Below are 19,395 nucleotides of genomic sequence, written 5' to 3' on the forward strand. Positions count from 1 at the left end.
ATCTACCAGCTCTAAGCTTCCCAGGTGATTCTGTTGTGGAGTATGCATCACTCTCTTTCTAGAGATAGCTACAGATACAGGTATCTGTGTGTGTGTGCATACGCACGTATTTATGAGGAGAGTAACTCATAGTGATGGAGTGGAATAGGGTGGTGGCTTAAAGTGCTTATTAGTGTATATATCCTTTTTTGCTGTTTGAAATCTTTTACTAGGTAGGAATCTTTGAGGGAAAAAAGATACGATAAAGTTTATCCCATTTTCCCAGGATGTAAATAGAGAAAACAGTAATAGAACAACATGTATGATATTTTGGGTATTAGATATATAATATATACTGGGGAATGATAAAATATTTGGAAAGATTTTTACAGGAATCTCTGAGTTAACGGTATTCCCAGTGATTTTCAACTTCTTTATGCTTTTCTGTACTTGAAAAAAGTATTACTACTCAGCTATTGAATTACAGCACGTATGTTTTTTGAGCCATGGGCCCATGGCTCATAAGGAGGGAGATGTTCCTGCCATCATGATATTTGCAGTTCAGGTGATTGCCAGTTATGGTATCAGAGTGGGTGAGAAAGTATCTAAGAATTTTTTTTTAAATTTTATTTTATTTTTATATTTATGATAGGCACACAGTGAGTGAGAGAGAGGCAGAGAGATAGGCAGAGGGAGAAGCAGGCTCCATGCACCGGGAGCCCAACGTGGGATTCGATCCCGGGCCTCCAGGATCACGCCCTGGGCCAAAGGCAGGCGCTAAACCACTGCGCCACCCAGGGATCCCCAGTATCTAAGAATTTATTTCACTAATGAGGTTGACACAGTTTGCTTTAGAAGGAAGCTCTGTCACATTCAATATTCCCTAGGGTTTGAGTTTAGTTTATCAGTCATTAATCATGTTGTGTGTGTTTGTGTGTGTGTGTGTGTGTGTGTGTGTGTGTGTGTAAGATTGCTATGTTCTGTAATTTTCAAGGTTACTTGTCTTCACAGTAAGAGCAGGCTAAATTAAATTATTTTATCTTTTACAGCTGTTAAATTTGTGTGAGGCTGAAGACTCAGCTTTAACAAAGCTGCCCTGTTACAAAAGCCTTCCATCACTGGTGCCTTTGCGAATTGCAGCATTAAGTAAGTTAATATGAATTAAATCTGAAACAAGCCATGGGTATGAAGGTACAAGGAGACAGTGGTCTTTTGGGGTTGTGGTTTTTTTTTTATGTTCTTTTTAAGGTGGGATAATCATGTTTGAGTATTTGTCAAACATATAATCTATTGACATTGTGAGATGTCAATAGATCATATAGATTGATAGGATTTAAACAATTGTTTATTCTTGTACACTATGCATTTTACTTTGTAGTAATTAACTCTTAATGCTATAGTTCTCTGATGAATCGAACGCTCTGGTTGAAGAGAGCAGTCATAGCATTCATATATTGCCAGTTTCGCCCAAATCAGAGTATATAGGAAGATCTACTATAGCCTTCATAGGTTTTGCACATTGGTTTTGTAGCATTTGAGATTCTGTTGTCTTCAAGGCTTCATGAGCAACGTCAGCTACATTGTTGAATTTTTACTCACTTAGAAGCATCATACCACACCCCACCCACCCCGTCCCCACCACCCAACACACCTTTTTTTTTGGTAAATAAATACCCAGTACAAGTTTTTTTTTAGTTGACTTGGTCTCTTGCTTTCTCGGTATGTATGTATATATGTATGTATGTATTTATTTATTTATATTTTTAAAAGTCAATGATTTTTTTAAAATATTTTATTTATTCATGAGAGATACAGAGAGAGAGAGAGAGAGAGGCAGAGACACAGGCAGAGGGAGAAGCAGGCTCCATGCAGGGAGCCTGACATGGGACTCGATCCCGGGACTCCAGGATCAGGCCCTGGGCTGAAGGCGGCGCTAAACCACTGAGCCACCCGGGCTGTCCTCTTTCTTGGTTTTTTATACTCTATATGAAATGTTGCCAGAATCTTCCTTGAGTTAGAGATAGAGGAGCTGAGAAGCAAGCCATAATACCTGCATGAGCATGGGGCCGAGGTTTGGAAGACATAGCAGGTGGGAGGGAGAGAGATGCTCGGCAGCCAAGTTTGACAGCTTCTTTCCTCTTGGGATACCTTTCTTCCAGTGCCTCTTGTGCAATCCTGTTGGCTAGTACAGGCGTTGCTCTTGGTCAGATGTTCTCTCTTGACTAACATATTCCCTTTTCTGAGAATATCTGTATTTTCAAAACCTTTAACTCCCCACGTGGGGAGAAGGCTGCCTGACATGGATAGTGGAAGAAAAGCCAGGCTGCATGTGTATTCCCTCATCACCAGAGTTCAAGGCCAGTTCAGTGTGTCTGCCCACAGCCCAGCTATCCTCTCACCCCTTGTGGGGATGTCTTGGGGAAAGGGTGTCAGTGGGCACCTCCACTTCCTCCCTCTGTCTATCTGGACAGGGTAATATTTACCATGGCTCTTCTGACAGGCTGTTGGCTCCCCTCTTAAATAACACTGACCATGTGAGTTAGAAGATCACATGGCATTCTTTGATCTTTTTCGAGGGCAGACACATGGGAAGTGGTTCAGTGATTCATACTTTGTGTTGTTTGGTAAGAGCCTTTAGACAAGGAAATTGTTTATATCTTTTTAAGGTTAATAATGAAATTGATTAACCTCATTGATTTCTCTTCCGAAAGATGCGCTTGCTGCCTGCAATTACCTTCCTCAGTCCAGGGAGAAGATTATTGCTGCACTCTTCAAGGCCCTGAATTCCACCAACAGTGAGCTGCAGGAGGCTGGGGAAGCCTGCATGAGAAAGGTGAGTGGGATGCACGTGTGTATGTGCGGGCGAGGGTCTGTCTTCAGCGCTCTTCCTGTTCACCTGGTTCATGCACCTGGAAGGCTGCCTCTTGTTAGTACACATTGGATTCCAGTAATGTCTCTATTTGTTTCCCAGTAACACTGAGCCTATTAAAATAGTGACAGTAATGACTAGTCTTCTTCATCATAAACTTTTAGAATGTGCTTGCCTAATATTTCATTTTCTCACGGAAAATAAAAACTTGCTGCTAGAGCTGAATGAGTTCATTCTGTTATAAAGTGTATTTTGTTGTCTATTTTTCTCCATAACCTTTCTTTTTAAATAGTTTTTGGAAGGTGCTACCATAGAAGTAGATCAAATACATACACATATGCGGCCTTTGTTGATGATGCTGGGGGATTATCGAAGCTTGACGCTGAACGTCGTGAATCGTCTGACTTCCGTTACCCGGCTTTTCCCAAACTCCTTCAATGATAAATTTTGTGATCAGATGATGGTAAGCCATATTACATTTAAACATACTCTGTATTCAACCTGAAATTTTAAGGGTCTTTTTTTTTGGGGGGGTGGGCAGTAACATGGGGGTGGTTAAAATTCAGGAGGTGTGAAAGGGGTACTGTGAACGTCTCCTCCCATCCCTGTCTTCCAGCAGCCCATCTCCCCTTCCCAGGGATAGCCAGTGATAATGGTTTCCTGTATGTCTGTCTGAGATGTTTTACATTTATAGGAGGACATACATAATTCTTTTGTTTCCCTCAAAAGGCAGCACCATGTACACACGGGTCATATTCTTTCTATTTACTGCTCATTTCAGATCAGAACATGAAGTGCTTTTTCTTTTTTTAAAATTTTTCTAAGATTTTGTTTATTCATGAGAGACTCACAGAGAGAGAAAGGCAGAGACACAGGCAGAGGGAGAAGCAGGCTCCATGCAGGGAGCCTGATGCGGGACTCAATCCCAGAACTCTGGGATCATGTCCTGAACCAAAGGCTGATGCTCAACCGCTGAGCCACCTGTCTTCTGGCTATGTAATATTTCATTATGTGGACATGCCAGAATTCGCTTCACCATTCCCCCACTGACAAATGTCTAGATTGCTCCCAGTCTTTTGCTATTATAGACGTGATGTATTGAAAAACATGTAAGAACTTTAGGAGTTTTTTGGGTTTTTAAAATTACCAAGAAAATAATTATGCAAATAAAATACCTGTTAGACAGTGTTTAAATTTGAATATAAGCAGATGAAGGAGGTTCAGCTGTTAACTTTCTTCTGCATTCAGTTTTGCTTCCAGTAAGTAGACGTTCGTAAATAACTTAAGATTTCATGGTATGTTATTGTGGACGTGTACGTACTTCCCATGCTTCTGTTTCTCGGGTGGCCTTTGGCCATTTAGACATCTCAGGACACCAAAGATAGTTGGTTTTTTTTTTTTTGGTTTTGGTGCACCTTTACCCTAGCTGTAAGTGGGGGTGAGGTGACATATATAGATGTAGTGTATGTAGAGTTGCAGATATATGGATGTGTGAGGACCATACAGCTTTTTCTGTCACCTACTGCGTCTTCGTACCTGCAGATACCTGAAAAAGGAACAATGACTGGAACACCTGACTTGGAGTTGGTAGTATTACAGTTGGCCCTAAGAATTGTAGCTGATGCCCTATTAGAGTGTTATCGGGAAACAGTATTCCATGGGAGTAAACCTCCCGAATTGGAAGGCTCTTTCCTGTTTAACTTCTAGATGTGTATACACACCCTCCCTACCAGTGTATGTGCATGCGCACGTTAACAGACGTGATCACAGTAGGTGAGGTTGTATCACTTCCTAAGGAGAGCACATCAGATATGCATTTTATCCTCCATTCAGTGTGAGACCTGTGCATGTATGCCGACTATCCCAGTGTTGTCATGTTCATTTCTTCCCTCTCCGCTGTCTTTTTTCGCTGCCTTTGCATGCCTGCCAGAAGCGATGTGCTTGTGGCTAGTGGGTGGTTTTACCACCAGGCTGACCCTTGACGCTTGGCTGTGAGCTGAGAGTTATTCAGTGAATGGTATTAGAACAGATTCTGTAGAACAGTGTGAAGAGACTGCTGTACCACTTTACAATCCATAGTTTCTGACTTGGGGTAGGAGTCGTCTTCTCCCTAGAGTGAAGTTTGGGGGTTTATGTTTTTGATTTGTTCAGAGGATTTTTCCCTCCCTTCTTTGGCATGGTAGCTATTTTCAGAATGGTTAAAATTTCTCTAAATGTAGAGAATGTTGATGTTCTTGGATAAAGAAACTGAAGCTACCATTTGTCCAGCTGTGTTCCTCTGGCCCCCACCTTGCTAGAGTCCAGCCCAGGTCTCTGCCAACAGGGCATTTGCGTGTGTGGCATGGATGGGTCTTCTGATGTGTTCATGCCTGCTGCATTGCAGCAGGGGTGGTGCAGTGGTCAAACACACATTTGCCCTTTGAGTCCTGGTCTTCAGAGCTGTGCTCTATCTCTGAGCCTTTGTTTTCCCGAGTGTGATGGGCTTTCAAGGTTAGCAGCTCAACCCTTCAGCATAATTTTAAGAGCTGAGACACCCTACTCTGTAGAATGGGCATTCATGAACACAATCCTGAAAATTTGCCATTTTAAAAATTTGAACTGCTTGATATTTGACTTTGAAGTCTCTCATGTAGTTATTTGTGGTGGATAGCTCCTTCTTGAACTAAAAGTGAACTTATGTACAATTAGTGTATTTTTTTCCTTTGGGGAATCTGAAAACAGGATAGGTGATGCAGCTGGCTGCTTCCATTTCCTTTGGTTTTGTTCCTCTCTTATCTTTGGCAAAAGAGCTGTTGTAGTAAGGTCAGGTTTCATGAATGTAGATCTTGGCGATTAATATCTTTCCAGGAATTTTACTGGCAAATAGCTTAGTGTACTTAGTTTCTTTGAAAGCATATAGATTTTAGTGTTTCTCAGTGTGTGTTATTTGGAACACTGGCCCTATAGGTGTATTTAAGTTTAAGTGTATTTAAGTCATGTGTCCCCAAGTCTCTTTTACCATGGAGTCCTTTTAAAAACAACTAGTTAACTTCCTGCAGGGCTTCAGTGTTTGAAGAACAAGTCTGGACAGTGTGAGACAATGAAGATAGTTGTGTTATTTGGATAGTCTTGTGGTTTTACCTGTAGGCTCTGAGTGCCTATCTGCCAGACTTTGCTGGACATCATGGCTGGGAGGCTGCCTGCTGCATGCCCCGGTCAGATCAGAGTTGCTTTGGGCTCAGGGATCTCTCTCCTCCATGGTCTTGGAGTAGAACACAGTCTTACCATGTTAACAGTTGCCCTTGTTCTGCACAGAAGGGAAGTGATTCCTGTTTGCCCTAATTTGTACAGCCTCTGACCATGCTCATCTCACCTGCCCACCACCATTTCCTCCCACCCCATGCCCATTGCTCCTTAGCCATACATAGCAACCAGCCTTCTTGTTGGTGGACTCAGGGCCTTTGCCTTTCCTTTTCTCTGCCTGGTGTGCAAGACCCTCCTTGACCTTGACTGCCTTCTCCAGCTGATTCCTGTTCCTCTTTCATAACCTTTAGCATGACTGTTCCACAGCAGGCACCTGTGTCCTTTACCTGTTCTCCCCACTTGAACCTGAGGAACGAGGATAGGATGATGTCTGCCTGTCTTTCACTTCTCCACCCAGGTACCTAGCATGGTGCCCGGCTTCTACAGGCGCTCAATGAACAGGTGCAGCACCAAGTAACATGGTAATAAGAGGACAGCAGTAAGATGCTAGCACTAGAATGATCAGGTTTCAGGACTTTTTTTTTTTTTTTCTATCAGCATAAATTCAGCCTTTTATTCATAGAACGTGACGCAGATGCTAGTTACCCTCGTCTCTAGAGCAGTGGTTGGGCTGTTTCAAATATGAACACTGCCATCCTACGTTAAATATAATGGAAATTAATGATTACATATGAATTTTCATGTAAGAATAGTATGGAATCGAACTGATCCTCTGTGAGGGGAAAAGTGTCTAAGGATGTTGTTTTTCCCCACAGCAACATCTACGAAAGTGGATGGAAGTGGTGGTCCTCACCCACAAAGGGGGCCAGAGGAGCGACGGAAACGTGAGTGACTTGTTTGCTTCTGGGAAGGGCAGCCCTGCCGGGCACTGCTGCTGGCAATGTTAATATTGGAGCAGTGCTTTTAAGTAAAATACCGGTCAGAAACCCAGTTTATGTCATCATAGTCCGTGTAAAGTGTTGAACATCTTTTACCAGCATTACATTTTGCCTTTATTTTTCTTAATTCTTGAACATTTCTTTTTGTGTTTCTTTAAAATCTCCTTTGTTCACCTTAATATGACGTTTTTGTTGATGAGAATTCTGGGAAGCTTGAAATATTAGTATTTCAATTTTACTAGTTTTGCTATAAAGTACATTTTCTAGAGTGTTTTTGGCAGCTGCTGTCTGCATGGTGGTGCATTCCTCAGCTGTGGTTTCCCATTGCTTCCCATCATCACCGCCTCATGAAACTAAGTATAGATTTCAGGACTTCAGACACTGAGGATAGTGTAGCAAAGCATCACATAAATACCTGCATGTATGTTTACAGGTCTGAAGCCCCACCCCAACTGTTTGCCAAAAATCAAATGGCCAGTACTTCAAAAACACATTTTTTATGGGTTTAAGGGAAAACTACTTTAGTTCAATTTTTTTATGTGCCTGATGTTGGTCATTTTAAGATTTTGCTCTTAAAAATAATGGTTCTTGCTGTTTTGAATCTATTTTGTATAAGTTAATATTCCTTTAAAATACTTTTTAAGTTGATGACTGTTCTATCGGTAGGATCGTGTTTTCCCTAAGTTCCTGTTAAACCTGGTGAAATTGTATGGCAGTGTCCTAATAAGGGGATTCTATAGCTTTTCAGAGGCATAATCAACGTGGCTTTTTGTCTTCCTGTGCCTATTTGTTGGATGCTGTGTTTCATCCCAACTTGGATTTTTTTTTTTTTTTTTTGGCTTAATTATGCTTTGTTTTGACCATTCTGTGTCAAGGTGTTTTGTTTATGTAAGTCTCTATTCCTGCCGCTTCTAAACAGCCAACTAAGCAAAACTAAACCAGGATTTTAAACTTTTTTTTAGGAGTGTTATACCACCATGACCTCTTTGAAGGTTCGTTACTTATATACACAGGGAAAAATCAGGAACCTCTTTGTGGGGAAGAGCAGAGTGTATTTTAAAAGCCTAAACTTTTGGGAGTAGGTACAGGTGCCTCTGTGCTTTTCCTCCCCGTCTCATCCACTAGGTATTTTTGCTCTAAGTTTTATGTTTGTTTTATCTGTTAACTCTGCAACACACAGTTCTAGAATAAACATTTAACTCCTACGAGGCAGGTGAATTACTTCCATTAGATCAGGAAGATTCCATAAACTTGTATAGCAAGTTATTTGGAGGGCTCCTTGGATGGGGCAGGGGCAGTGGGCAGGAGACGGAGCTGTGGGTTTTAGAAAGTCCTCCCAACTCCTGCAGGAACATGTGGTGACCACCGTAGGAGTCTGCTCCTTGACCGGCCTGGAAACACCCAGCTCTGCAAGGGTGGCCTCAGGCTGTGGTGTTTGGGGTCCAGGAGCAGCGTCCCCACCATTTCATCACCTCAGCCCAGGGCCAAGCTGCCTTTGTACTCTTGAGCTCTGATAATTTTTTATGGATGTTCAGAATTGAGTATGGATCTTACATCGTGTTTGTCCCCATTTGGTTGAATCCCCAAATAACATTACATAATTGAGAACCCATAACTGAAGACCTGTTAAATAGTTGACTATAATAAAACAAACACGGGGTTTTCTGTAATGCTGGGTACCGTGATGATCAGAGCTTTGCATGAGCACCATGTATAGGAAGGCTTGCCTGGTTCTGGCGTTAAACTCCCTTGGGAGGACTCACGACCACATGTGCCAAGTCTGTGTGCATACACAGCTTCACTTCACAGAATAACCCAGATATCTGTGGGCGCAGCATGGCCTGTGGGTTCCTCTGGGTGTGGGGGCCTCACTCATGCCCAGTTGAGGGAGCTAAACCACCTGTACTCTTCTGACTTGTGCTGGGAGAGAGGAAGAGATTTTCTTTCATGTCAGCACTGCACATAAGGTCATAGCTTACTCGAAACAAAACCAGATTTTTAAATGCATTTGTTTACCACAAGGTCTGACAATTTCTCCCCCTGGGCAAGAATTCTGAAATTCCTGCGTTTTAAATTTTATTTAGGGAAGGGAGGTATTCTATCCTACACTGTCTGAAGGGCTCTGTTTTGACATCAGAAGGGTGGAAGGTGTATTTTTTTTGCTGTTGAGCATTTGTTAATTATTGTGTGTGCTTTTTGATAATTGTCTTTCCTGTCTTGTTTCCCCCAATAATCTTTACTGTGTATGAGTATATGGGAAGTTTTTATGTAAATAACATAAATAGAAAAAAGATGATTTTCCTCCCCATCCTCAGGAGAGCATTTCCGAGTGCGGGAGATGTTCCTTGTCTCCATTCTGTCAGTTTGAGGTGAGAACAACCCTATTAAAGTCAGTTTATGACTTGTACTGTGAAGAACAGTTTATCTTTTCTTTTCTTTTTCTTTTCTTTTTTACCTTTTTGTTGCCTTTTTTCATGCTGTAATTTTTGTTTTGGTTCAGCCTGCCATGGAAGGGGTAGAGGTGAGAATCTCAGTGGAGGCACAGGAGGGGGTGTTGTCGCATTTGGTTTTGCTGTGATTTGTGGTTCTGTGGTGGACAGAGTGCGTTGTGCCTTGGAGTGCAGTGAGCCGTATTGTCTGTCTGTGGCGGAGTTGTATTAGTACCATTGCTGTGAACTGTCCGGATGCCAAGCATGTTTCCTATTAGGATGTTTTAAAGCAAGATGCTAAGTTCTTTGGTTTCCTACATGTTAGAATTGCAAAATGTCAATACTGTCTAAGATTCACCTGGGTTTCGCTCTTCATCATGTTTGTACGAGCTCACACGTCTAACAACCTTTTAGAAGGAAACCACACAAAGAATAGCATACCTGCTAGGAAATGGGAGGAGCTCATTTCACACTCGCAAGTGCCCACTTGCCTGGAGCTTAAAACCTCCTTGCCCCTCAGCGCCCAGGTCCCCATGCACCTCTTGCTCACGCACACCACACCGATGTAGTCCCAGCGCTGGGACTTGGGACAGTCAAGCCCCGAGCTTTCCCTCTGCTGTAAAATGGGGATGATAACATTGTCAGTCTTGTCTTCCGGTGCTATCATGAAGACCAAAAGAAGTGGTTCCCTGACTGCACTTGTAAAACAAAAACCATAATACAAAAGTGTCATGATTAGCACATTGTAATTTCAGAATAGAGCTTGCTCTGTGTGAAGACCTGGAAATTCTGTAGAAAAGAACTCTACAGGAGAGGTGGGGTGACACCAAGCCATGTTTTCTCATTTCTTCCCCAGCTCAGTTTAGTCTTTTTCTCCGTAGAGGCTTTGGGGGAAATATGTTCAGATGTTCCTGGGATGTGGTCCCTTGTGACGAGTGTTCATCATCCCCATTTTACTGTCATTAGTGTGACGGACATCCTGTTACACACAAGGCAGGGGAGTACATCAGGGAGTCTTCCCTTCCATGGCCATGGCTCCGGCCATGTGGGATCTCTTTGAATGGCGGATACCACACAATGGGAACTGCCACTGAGAACAGAAAGTTGGAACAGGAGTGATTGACCACTGAGCTGTTAGCACCTTAAAAAGTGCAGAAATTTGGCATTTCACATTTTGGATATGATTCAGTAGAGCAATTTGTCAGCTTCATCTTTAGGCCTGATTGACAAATACTTCGTACCGTGGTCAGTCATTTATTTACATTCATGTTTAATTTTTCAGGATAAATACTTAAGGATTTTTTGAAGACTTTCTTTGTGCTAAGTTTTGAGGGCCAAAGGAGTCTGTACCCTCAGAACTTAGTATGTTGGGAAGACCCCATGATGTCACAACAAAGCGGGGGAACCGTAACACTCTGACAGCCACAGGCATGCTTGTTTCCTCCACTATAGGGGGCTAAGCATAGGCAACCCAGCAGTTCACTTCCAACATTTGTCCCTATTCTCGAAAACGGACACAGCACAGTCACAGGTGTACACAGCTCCCTCTCCCCTCTGTTGACAGATGAAATCTGAGTGCAGAGGGCAGTTAGTTTCCTTGGGCCACAGCAATAACCTGACATTGATAAATTGTGGCTTTTTACATGTTAATTCTTTGCTTCTGGTGGCTAGCCTTGTGAATGTAGCTAGACCATAGTAGGGTCTGTAGTAACATTGGTATCTCTAGCTGCTAAAATTAATTGGCCTATTTTGTAATTTCTGGTTTTCTTCATTAGGAGATGAAAATTTGTTCGGCTATTATAAACCTTTTTCATCTGATCCCAGCTGCACCTCAAACTCTGGTCAAGCCTTTGTTAGAGGTGGTGATGAAAACAGAACGGGCTATGTTGATTGAGGTAATGATCAAACTTGGGGTTAATTCTGATTCTTCCTCCATCTGTTGGCTTGTTATGTTTTAGGTGGATTAATTTAACAGCATGAAGCATGTTTGATGTTAGCATTTGCTTATAGCTGTAGCACACTCTACTTACGAGAGGGAGAGATGCCTTCTCCTGCCACGGTAGGTCAATAGGCCAATGTAGCCTCAAACCCCAAGAACATGCCATTTTCTCCATGTGTTTTCTAGGCCGGCAGTCCCTTCAGAGAGCCTCTGATCAAGTTCTTGACACGGCACCCCTCACAGACGGTAGAGCTGTTCATGATGGAAGCCACCCTGAATGATCCCCAGTGGAGCAGAATGTTTATGGTAGGCACACGATGAGCTGCAGTCAGGTGTGCCTGCAGATTTGTGTCAGCTGGAGTGCTCTGAAATCTGAAATTCATACGTCACTGTTCAGTTCCCCAGCTGTATTTTTCTGTAATGTATCCGAGTGTTAGAAACATCATTGGTGTGTATGTGGAAAGTTTGAATGGAGGAATCCTTCTTTAGGATTTTGGTGGTGGTAACGAATGAGTTGCTGAGATAATGAAATCCGTAATCACAAAGTATTATTACTGCTAAGAAGCAGGTTTTTTTTTTTTGTTTTTAAAGAGTGGTTATAGCGACTTTTTGGCTTGCCTAGAAAGACTTAGAAAGAACCTTAGGATTTGGCTTTTGTGGGTTTTGACTAGCTTAAAATAGCTTGTTTTGTTCTGTTTTCAGAGTTTTTTAAAACACAAAGATGCCAGACCTCTGCGAGATGTGCTGGCAGCTAACCCCAACAGGTTTATTACTCTGCTGCTGCCTGGTGGCACCCAGACTGCCGTGCGTCCCGGTTCGCCCAGCACCAGCACCATGCGCCTAGACCTTCAGTTTCAGGCCATCAAGGTAGCATCTCTTCTCTGAACAACTGAACTCTTCAGAGTTTAGGCAAGATGCATAGAGAACCCTGTCAGTTCCCTAACTGTCGCTTCTTTAACAGATCATAAGTATTATAGTTAAAAATGATGACTCCTGGCTGGCCAATCAACATTCTCTGGTGAGCCAGTTGAGACGCGTGTGGGTTAGTGAAACCTTTCAAGAAAGACACCGAAAGGAGAACATGGCTGCCACTAATTGGAAGGAACCCAAGCTGCTGGCCTACTGTCTGCTGAATTATTGCAAGTGGGTACCTCTGTTTGGCTTTACATTGAGTGAGTTATTCTATCCGGCAAGCTGAACTAGAGTCTCTATGGGAATTTGTGCTTAGCTGTGGTTCACTGGCCCCGTGCAGTTACACTTGTTAGAACCGATTGTGACTTTGAGCTGGTAAGAGCTCGCATGCAGTTCTAAAGCTGGCCCCAACTTAATCTGTCTTCTTGTTTGACCTTGCAGAAGGAATTATGGAGACATAGAATTGCTGTTCCAGCTGCTCCGGGCTTTCACTGGTCGTTTCCTCTGCAACATGACATTCTTGAAAGAGTATATGGAGGAAGAGATCCCCAAAAATTATAGCATTGCTCAAAAACGTGCCCTGTTTTTTCGCTTTGTGGACTTCAATGACCCCAACTTTGGAGATGAGCTGAAAGCTAAAGTGAGTCCCACCGTTAGGCGGCAGGAGCCATGGGCATTGGAACCAATTTCCTAGGGAATTGAGGGGACTGTCTGTTATGCTGTGTCTCATGGTTAGTTACATAACGTGGACTGTTCGAAGCATACAGCAGATCCGGAGTGAACCAGTGTTGAACACTAGTCTACTAGTGTCCTTGTTTTTAGAAAATGACTAATCTGACATGAGAAGACTAGACAGACTGACGTCACTTTTCCTCCTGTTTTCACCTACCTTTCCAGTCATCCACTTTAGTAAAAGGATGATTAGTCACACCCTTGACAAGATCTGGCATCACGGGTGCAACGTGACCCACTGATGCTCCTGCCTGCCTTAGTAAAGAAACGAAGAGCATAGCATTGCTTTTCTCCTTCATTTTAAAATTTTTTTTGTAGGTTTTGCAGCATATCTTGAATCCTGCTTTCTTATACAGCTTTGAGAAGGGTGAAGGAGAGCAGCTCTTAGGACCTCCCAATCCAGAAGGTGATAACCCGGAAAGCATCACCAGTGTGTTTATAACCAAGGTGACGTCACTAATACGTTGGCATGAAAAGTAACTTAGCAGATGAGTAACAGAATGCGTGCAAGTGTGTATGTGTGAGCGCATGTGTGTAATGGGTTCGTTGAAATAAACCTGTTGCCCTAAGGCTCTTATTTCTCATGATTGCATTAATTTATAGCAGAGCATTATAATTCTTACTGGTGCATTTTTAAAGGTAGCTTTACTTTAGGATGGATTGACTTTCCACACTAACAGGTTTCAATGAGAAACCAAATGTATGCCTGAACTGACGTAGATTCAAACTCATGTTATCAGAGTTACTTTGTAAAAACCCCTCTTGTTGGTCAAAGTTTTTGACGTACAGTTTCGTCCTTAGCTTTGCAAAGGAACATATTACAAGTCAGTGAGAACATCAGATCGGATCTGGTTGTCACCGTGATCTGCCTTGATCTTTTGTTGTCAAGTTCACGAAACCGTTGTGGTAGCAGTGGTGTCTAAAGTTACCTTAGGTGTTACAGTCTCTGTATTTTTATAGTAGCATTTCCAGAAAGGTTTTACTGGGTTGTGTGTTTCTTTGAGAAGTGCCTGCCTGGTGTTCCACACAGGGTCTGTCCTCTCCCATGCAGGTCAGGCCTTTGAACCTTGTTGGCAGGTGCTGTGTTTGCCTTGAGGTTGGTTGAGTGTTCTGTATACATGCTGTCTGCTGGGGTGCTGTGAGCCATGGGCATTCCTAAGGTGGTGTGCCGAGTGCGCATGAGCCCTTGGGAAGGACTCGATTCCTCACCACTTCTGTCACTGTTTCATCCTGGGGTCCAGAGGAAGGGGACTGTTGTTCCACTTGGCAGTTTATTGGTCCTTGCATAGTCTTTGTCCCTTAACACAGGCTTTCCTCCTATTGTTTTCACCCTACCTCTGCCCTCTCTAGGAATGTGAGCTGAGCCCAAGGGGTCTTTTTCAGTCCTCTTACTGATAACTTGCTGTATTCTGGGCAACTAGATGGAGAGATGGTCACCCAGATGTGGCCCCTTCCCTTGTGCTGCCTTCTCTAGACCGTCTTTTGGGTCGGATGCTGCTAACGCGGCACAAGTAGGAGCTGGCATTTCAAGTGTTCGAGGAAGACAGAGGACACTGGGCAGGTGGGGGCCCCAGGGTGGGGCCATCGGGAAGCAACAAATCCAGGAGAGAGGGGACTTGGGGGGCTAGAGGGACCCTGATGGAAACACAGTTGTGGAGAAGACTTCAGCCTTTCAGAACTTTGTGGTAGACGGAAGTTGGTCTGGATGTCCACTTGAGTGAGGCAGTTGGTGCACCTGATTGAGTAGAGATACGTGGGGTGTTCCTTGGAGTGTGCCTTTTTTCTTATGTTCATAAAACACGGAAATCTATCAGATAGCTGATGTAGAAAACCGTAGCAGTTTCTTGAGAGATTTGTTTCCAGGTAGCATTTTCTGATCCTAATGCTGAAAAATCCGGACTAGATAATTAATAGCTGACTAGGAAAAAAATCTCAACTACTTGGAAATAAGAAACTCCATCCTGCAAACCACCTTGTATCAGAGGAGGCCCTCCTTGTCCCTCAAGTTCCTCCACTTCCTGCATTACAACTTCTAATTCTGCCCTTGGACACTGAAATAAGTTCATTTAATTTCTAATCCTACATGTAAAAGGAAAATTGATATGGCATCATTGCTTCCCTTGTTGTGAAACTTGATGTTATATATTGTGTGCGCACACGTGTGTGTGTTTTAAAAGTTTAAACTTGCATGATCCTTAGTAGGTAATGCAGTTCAGAACCAGAAGTGAGTTCCTTTTCTGCTTGTCTTTCCCACAGGTCCTAGACCCGGAGAAGCAGGCAGACATGCTGGACTCCCTGAGGATTTACCTCCTTCAGTACGCTACCCTGCTAGTGGAGCACGCCCCCCACCACATCCACGACAACAACAAGAATCGCAATAGCAAGCTGCGCCGCCTGATGACCTTTGCGTGGCCCTGCCTGCTCTCTAAGGCCTGTGTGGATCCGGCTTGCAAATACAGTGGGCACTTACTTCTGGCGCATATTATTGCCAAATTCGCCATACACAAGAAAATTGTTCTTCAGGTACCACACAGCTCCCTTCTACCCTCCTCATAGCCCCCGACACTCAGTGGTCTTGCACACATGTGCATGCTGCCCACTCCTACAGTCGTGGCCTCCTTTCCTGTTGTCTTTCCCAGCACCATTAAAGATGCTTGTTTCTGACATCTTAAAAGCACTGTTGTGCTCACTTCAGCACATATACTTAAAAAAAAAAAAACAAACACTGTGAACTCTCCTGTGACTCTACATTCTCTCTTCCCTCCCCAATTGCCAGTCTGCTCTCCTGTTCTCTGCAGCCTTGCTGTTGAAACAACAAAATGTCTCCTTTGTCCACCTCATGCTCCTCTACACATTGCATTCTGTCTTCTTTTATCCTGGTCCATTGAAACCATTCTGGAAGGGCCCAGCTCCCTCTTTAGCTAAAGACACTCAACACTTTAGAACCTTCATCCTATTGACCCCCTCCCGACAAGGAACACATCTTCTCTGAGTCCCTCAGTGGTTTAGGCCTTGATGCCAGGCAGCCCTGGGTTTGAGTTTATTTTTTGCTGTCACAAGTTCTCATGACCCTGAATGAATAAATTATTTCTGTCTCTGTAAGAATTAAAGGTAATGATACAGTTCAGTGCTTAGTCGGTCTGTCCCATTAACATCTTATACATGATCGCCCTTCTCTGAGATCACATGATCAACCCCAGGCATGTCTCTTCTCCCAGCCAGAGACCCAGAGGCTATCAGTGACACCAGTTCCCCCCCAGTGTCCAGGCGTGAGTGAGTCTTGGTGATTCCCCTCCACCCTCAACACCTGTCAGGTGGTCTTTGTGTCCTGTGACCTTACATCAGAATGTCACCTCTCACTTGCACTGTCCCAAGGGTGCCTCTGATGGCAGCCTCTTTTTCTCCATTTACCACACTGTATCCAGAAAGAAATGATCTCTGTGCTTCACTTGACTTCCCATGAGTCACACTAGCCTAAGTCCCTGTAGGGAGCTAGGTCTTACTCCTCTTTGTCTATTGTACCCTCGCCCAGCATGGGCACAGTGTGGGTGCTCAGTAGGAAGAGAATGTGAATGAGTTCATCACCCAAAACTTAACAAAGGAGAAAGCAACTATGTTCTTTCCTAATAAGACAGCCCTAAGGAATTTTGTAGAAATCATATTACAGAAGTGTCCTGCCTTGGTTCAGAGTGATTGGGTTCTTTGTTTCTCTGAGCCTTCATTTTCCTATATAAAACTGTCTTCCCGGTGTTAGGTTTTTCACAGTCTGCTCAAGGCCCATGCGATGGAAGCTCGAGCAATTGTCAGACAAGCGATGGCCATATTGACTCCAGCAGTGCCTGCCAGGATGGAGGACGGGCACCAGATGCTGACACACTGGACGAGGAAGATCATTGTGGAGGAGGGCCACACGGTCCCTCAGCTGGTTCATATCCTGCATCTGATCGTGCAGCATTTTAAGGTGTGTAGGCAGTACTGTAGATGGGGCTGGCTGCATGCATGTTCAGGCATTTGCTTTGACTTTTCACTTCTCTCTAATGTTCTGCAATAATAAGGTGGCTATTCGCCTTTTAGTAAAGGTATTTCTGGTCCGTTGATGAGCGTGTGTGTGTATGTGTGTGTGTGTGACTGTCAGTGTGGAAATGGCTCTGGTTTAGAGTAGTGTCCTAGGTTTCTGCTTTTGTCTAGGACTATATGTTTCATGTAAGTACTCAGGTAACAGTGAGTACCATTGATTTAATACTTTGAGAGGTAGTCACCGTTAACTCTAGGTCTTGGTAACATGGCTTGAAGAGTTGTGTCACCAGCACCTCCTTCTTTATAGCCAAATTCCCCACTTTGTTGGATTGATTCAAGTGTATTTCTTATAGATTTTATGTAGAGGAGAAAATTCTTTATAGCCAGCTCTTTTAGAATTGGAAGTTTGCCTCTTGGTATTGGCTGAATATCTGCAACATCAAATCTGAAGTTAAGTACATGTTAGTAGCCTCACCTACCTAAAGAGAATTCAATATTGCAACTTTTTTTTTTTAAGATTTTTAAATTTATTCATTTGAGAGATAGAATGTACAAGGAGGGGCCTCAGAGGGAGAGGGAGAGGCTGACTCCCTTCTGAGCAGGGAGCCCAATGTGGGGCTCGATCCCAGGACCCTGATACCATGACCTTTGCTGAAGACACTTAGAAACTGGGCCACCCAGGCACCCCAACATTTCCCCAGTCTGTTAAGATGGTGCTAAAGGGCTGAAATCCAGTGTTCTGTTGAGATTCAGCGGGAGGCTGGGGGAGAGGGGTGATAAATACCCACACACATACAGAAAGTAACGAGAAATTTCCTAAGTCATGAGTCAGAATTTTTAAGTAGGAGTTTGGGTTGTGTGCATGTATATGCCTGTGCATGTGCGTGCGTGCGTGCATGTGTGTGTGTGTGTTGGGGTCATGGTGCAGCAGCACTGGTGTGATGCAGACCCCGTACCTGCAGGTGTACTACCCGGTGCGGCACCACTTGGTGCAGCACATGGTCAGCGCCATGCAGAGGCTAGGCTTCACACCCAGTGTCACCATCGAGCAGAGAAGGCTGGCTGTGGACCTGTCTGAAGTCGTCATCAAGTGGGAGTTGCAGAGGATCAAGGACCAGCAGGTAGGTCTGTCAGACTTCTTCCAGACTCATTCTTTCTGTTATTCCCTAGAAATCAGTTTGTAACATCACGTTATGTGTCTTTTAAGCCGGATTCAGACATGGACCCAAATTCAAGTGGAGAAGGAGTCAACTCTGTTTCATCTTCCATTAAGAGAGGCCTGTCGGTGGATTCTGCCCAGGAGGTGAAACGCTTTAGGACAGCCACAGGAGCCATCAGCGCAGTAAGAGCATGTGCTTGCTTTTATGGGTTCTGTGCTTCCTTGGGGGATTTTGTTCATTTATTCTACAAATTCTGAGTGTGGGCTAAGTGCCCAGCACTGCCCCTGGACGTACCTGGGAAAGGCTGCACTCAACAAGTAGAAACCGAATGATGACAAGTAGAAACCTATTGACGCCCAGGGGACTTACTCATGGTGTTTTCCAAGTCCCCAGACAGGGTTTTCTTTATGCACGTATAATGCCGTTAGAATCTTGACAAGAATGGTTAATTACTTGCAGTAAGCCATTGAGAGAAACACTTTAGGGTAAGAAAACTGATCAAGAATGTGCAGTCATGTCAAGTTCAGTTTTTTAAAAGACTGTCTTATTTTGTTTAGAGGGCAGCCGCCAAGAGAGTCCTGGGGATGCTCGCTCTCCTCACCCCTTGTTGAGGTGTTGGCTCTGTCACTGTGTGCCTGAGGTTGAACTGTCCCCCTGCTACCACCACCACCACTGCTACTGTTCGTTCCTCCAGAGGATGTGATCACTGCATCCACCTGTGCTCAGCTTGGACTCCCAGAGCCATGGGAGGTTTTGTCCATTTATGTGTCTGCACATATTGGTGGCAAGCAGGTCCTGCCAGCCCAGCCCAAACGCCTTCATGGAGGGCACAATGCTGCCTCCCCTGCTCCCTGTGGAGCCTCGCAGCTCTTCTCCTTCCTCTTAAGCTTCTCTCTTCCACACGCTTTCTACAAAGCAGAGTACCAATGGCTGTCTTATCAAAAACTAAGGGAAGCACCCAGAACAGTATCTGCCCCCAGAAGGACTGTGAGCTGGCTGCGTAAGTCAGCACCTTCCTTTGGGAACGTATTGTTGAGAATGCGCTTCCTGCCTCTTCTAGGTGTTTGGGAGGAGCCAGTCGCTGCCTGGAGCAGACTCCCTTCTTGCCAAGCCTATTGATAAGCAACACACAGACACCGTGGTGAACTTCCTCATCCGAGTGGCTTGTCAGGTGCGGCTTTCTGGATGTCCTGTGTTAAGGCTTCTTCAGAACAGACTTCTTAGTAGATTCCAGAAT

At 44.0% G+C, this 19,395-nt stretch overlaps 1 protein-coding gene across 15 annotated transcripts in view; it reads left to right on the forward strand.

The window, feature by feature from the left end:
• Positions 1 to 19,395, forward strand: part of TRRAP (transformation/transcription domain associated protein) — a 115,402-nt gene that overhangs the window by 43,339 nt on the left and 52,668 nt on the right. For 8 of the 15 annotated variants that reach the window (XM_077907794.1, XM_077907803.1, XM_077907802.1 and 5 more), the window contains 17 exons: positions 1,029 to 1,125; positions 2,691 to 2,812; positions 3,141 to 3,311; positions 6,847 to 6,915; positions 9,285 to 9,338; positions 9,470 to 9,490; positions 11,174 to 11,293; positions 11,524 to 11,643; positions 12,040 to 12,204; positions 12,299 to 12,480; positions 12,691 to 12,889; positions 13,300 to 13,428; positions 15,238 to 15,504; positions 16,736 to 16,942; positions 17,961 to 18,119; positions 18,206 to 18,340; positions 19,219 to 19,329. In XM_077907794.1, coding sequence (XP_077763920.1) covers positions 1,029 to 1,125; positions 2,691 to 2,812; positions 3,141 to 3,311; positions 6,847 to 6,915; positions 9,285 to 9,338; positions 9,470 to 9,490; positions 11,174 to 11,293; positions 11,524 to 11,643; positions 12,040 to 12,204; positions 12,299 to 12,480; positions 12,691 to 12,889; positions 13,300 to 13,428; positions 15,238 to 15,504; positions 16,736 to 16,942; positions 17,961 to 18,119; positions 18,206 to 18,340; positions 19,219 to 19,329 — 2,328 coding nt within the window. The remainder of the gene's footprint in view (positions 1 to 1,028; positions 1,126 to 2,690; positions 2,813 to 3,140; positions 3,312 to 6,846; positions 6,916 to 9,284; positions 9,339 to 9,469; positions 9,491 to 11,173; positions 11,294 to 11,523; positions 11,644 to 12,039; positions 12,205 to 12,298; positions 12,481 to 12,690; positions 12,890 to 13,299; positions 13,429 to 15,237; positions 15,505 to 16,735; positions 16,943 to 17,960; positions 18,120 to 18,205; positions 18,341 to 19,218; positions 19,330 to 19,395) is intronic. The other 7 variants (XM_077907804.1, XM_077907810.1, XM_077907807.1 and 4 more) reach the window with 2 other exon arrangements.

This window comes from Canis aureus, chromosome 8 (genome assembly GCF_053574225.1).
Source record: "Canis aureus isolate CA01 chromosome 8, VMU_Caureus_v.1.0, whole genome shotgun sequence".
Taxonomy (NCBI): Eukaryota; Metazoa; Chordata; class Mammalia; order Carnivora; family Canidae; genus Canis; species Canis aureus.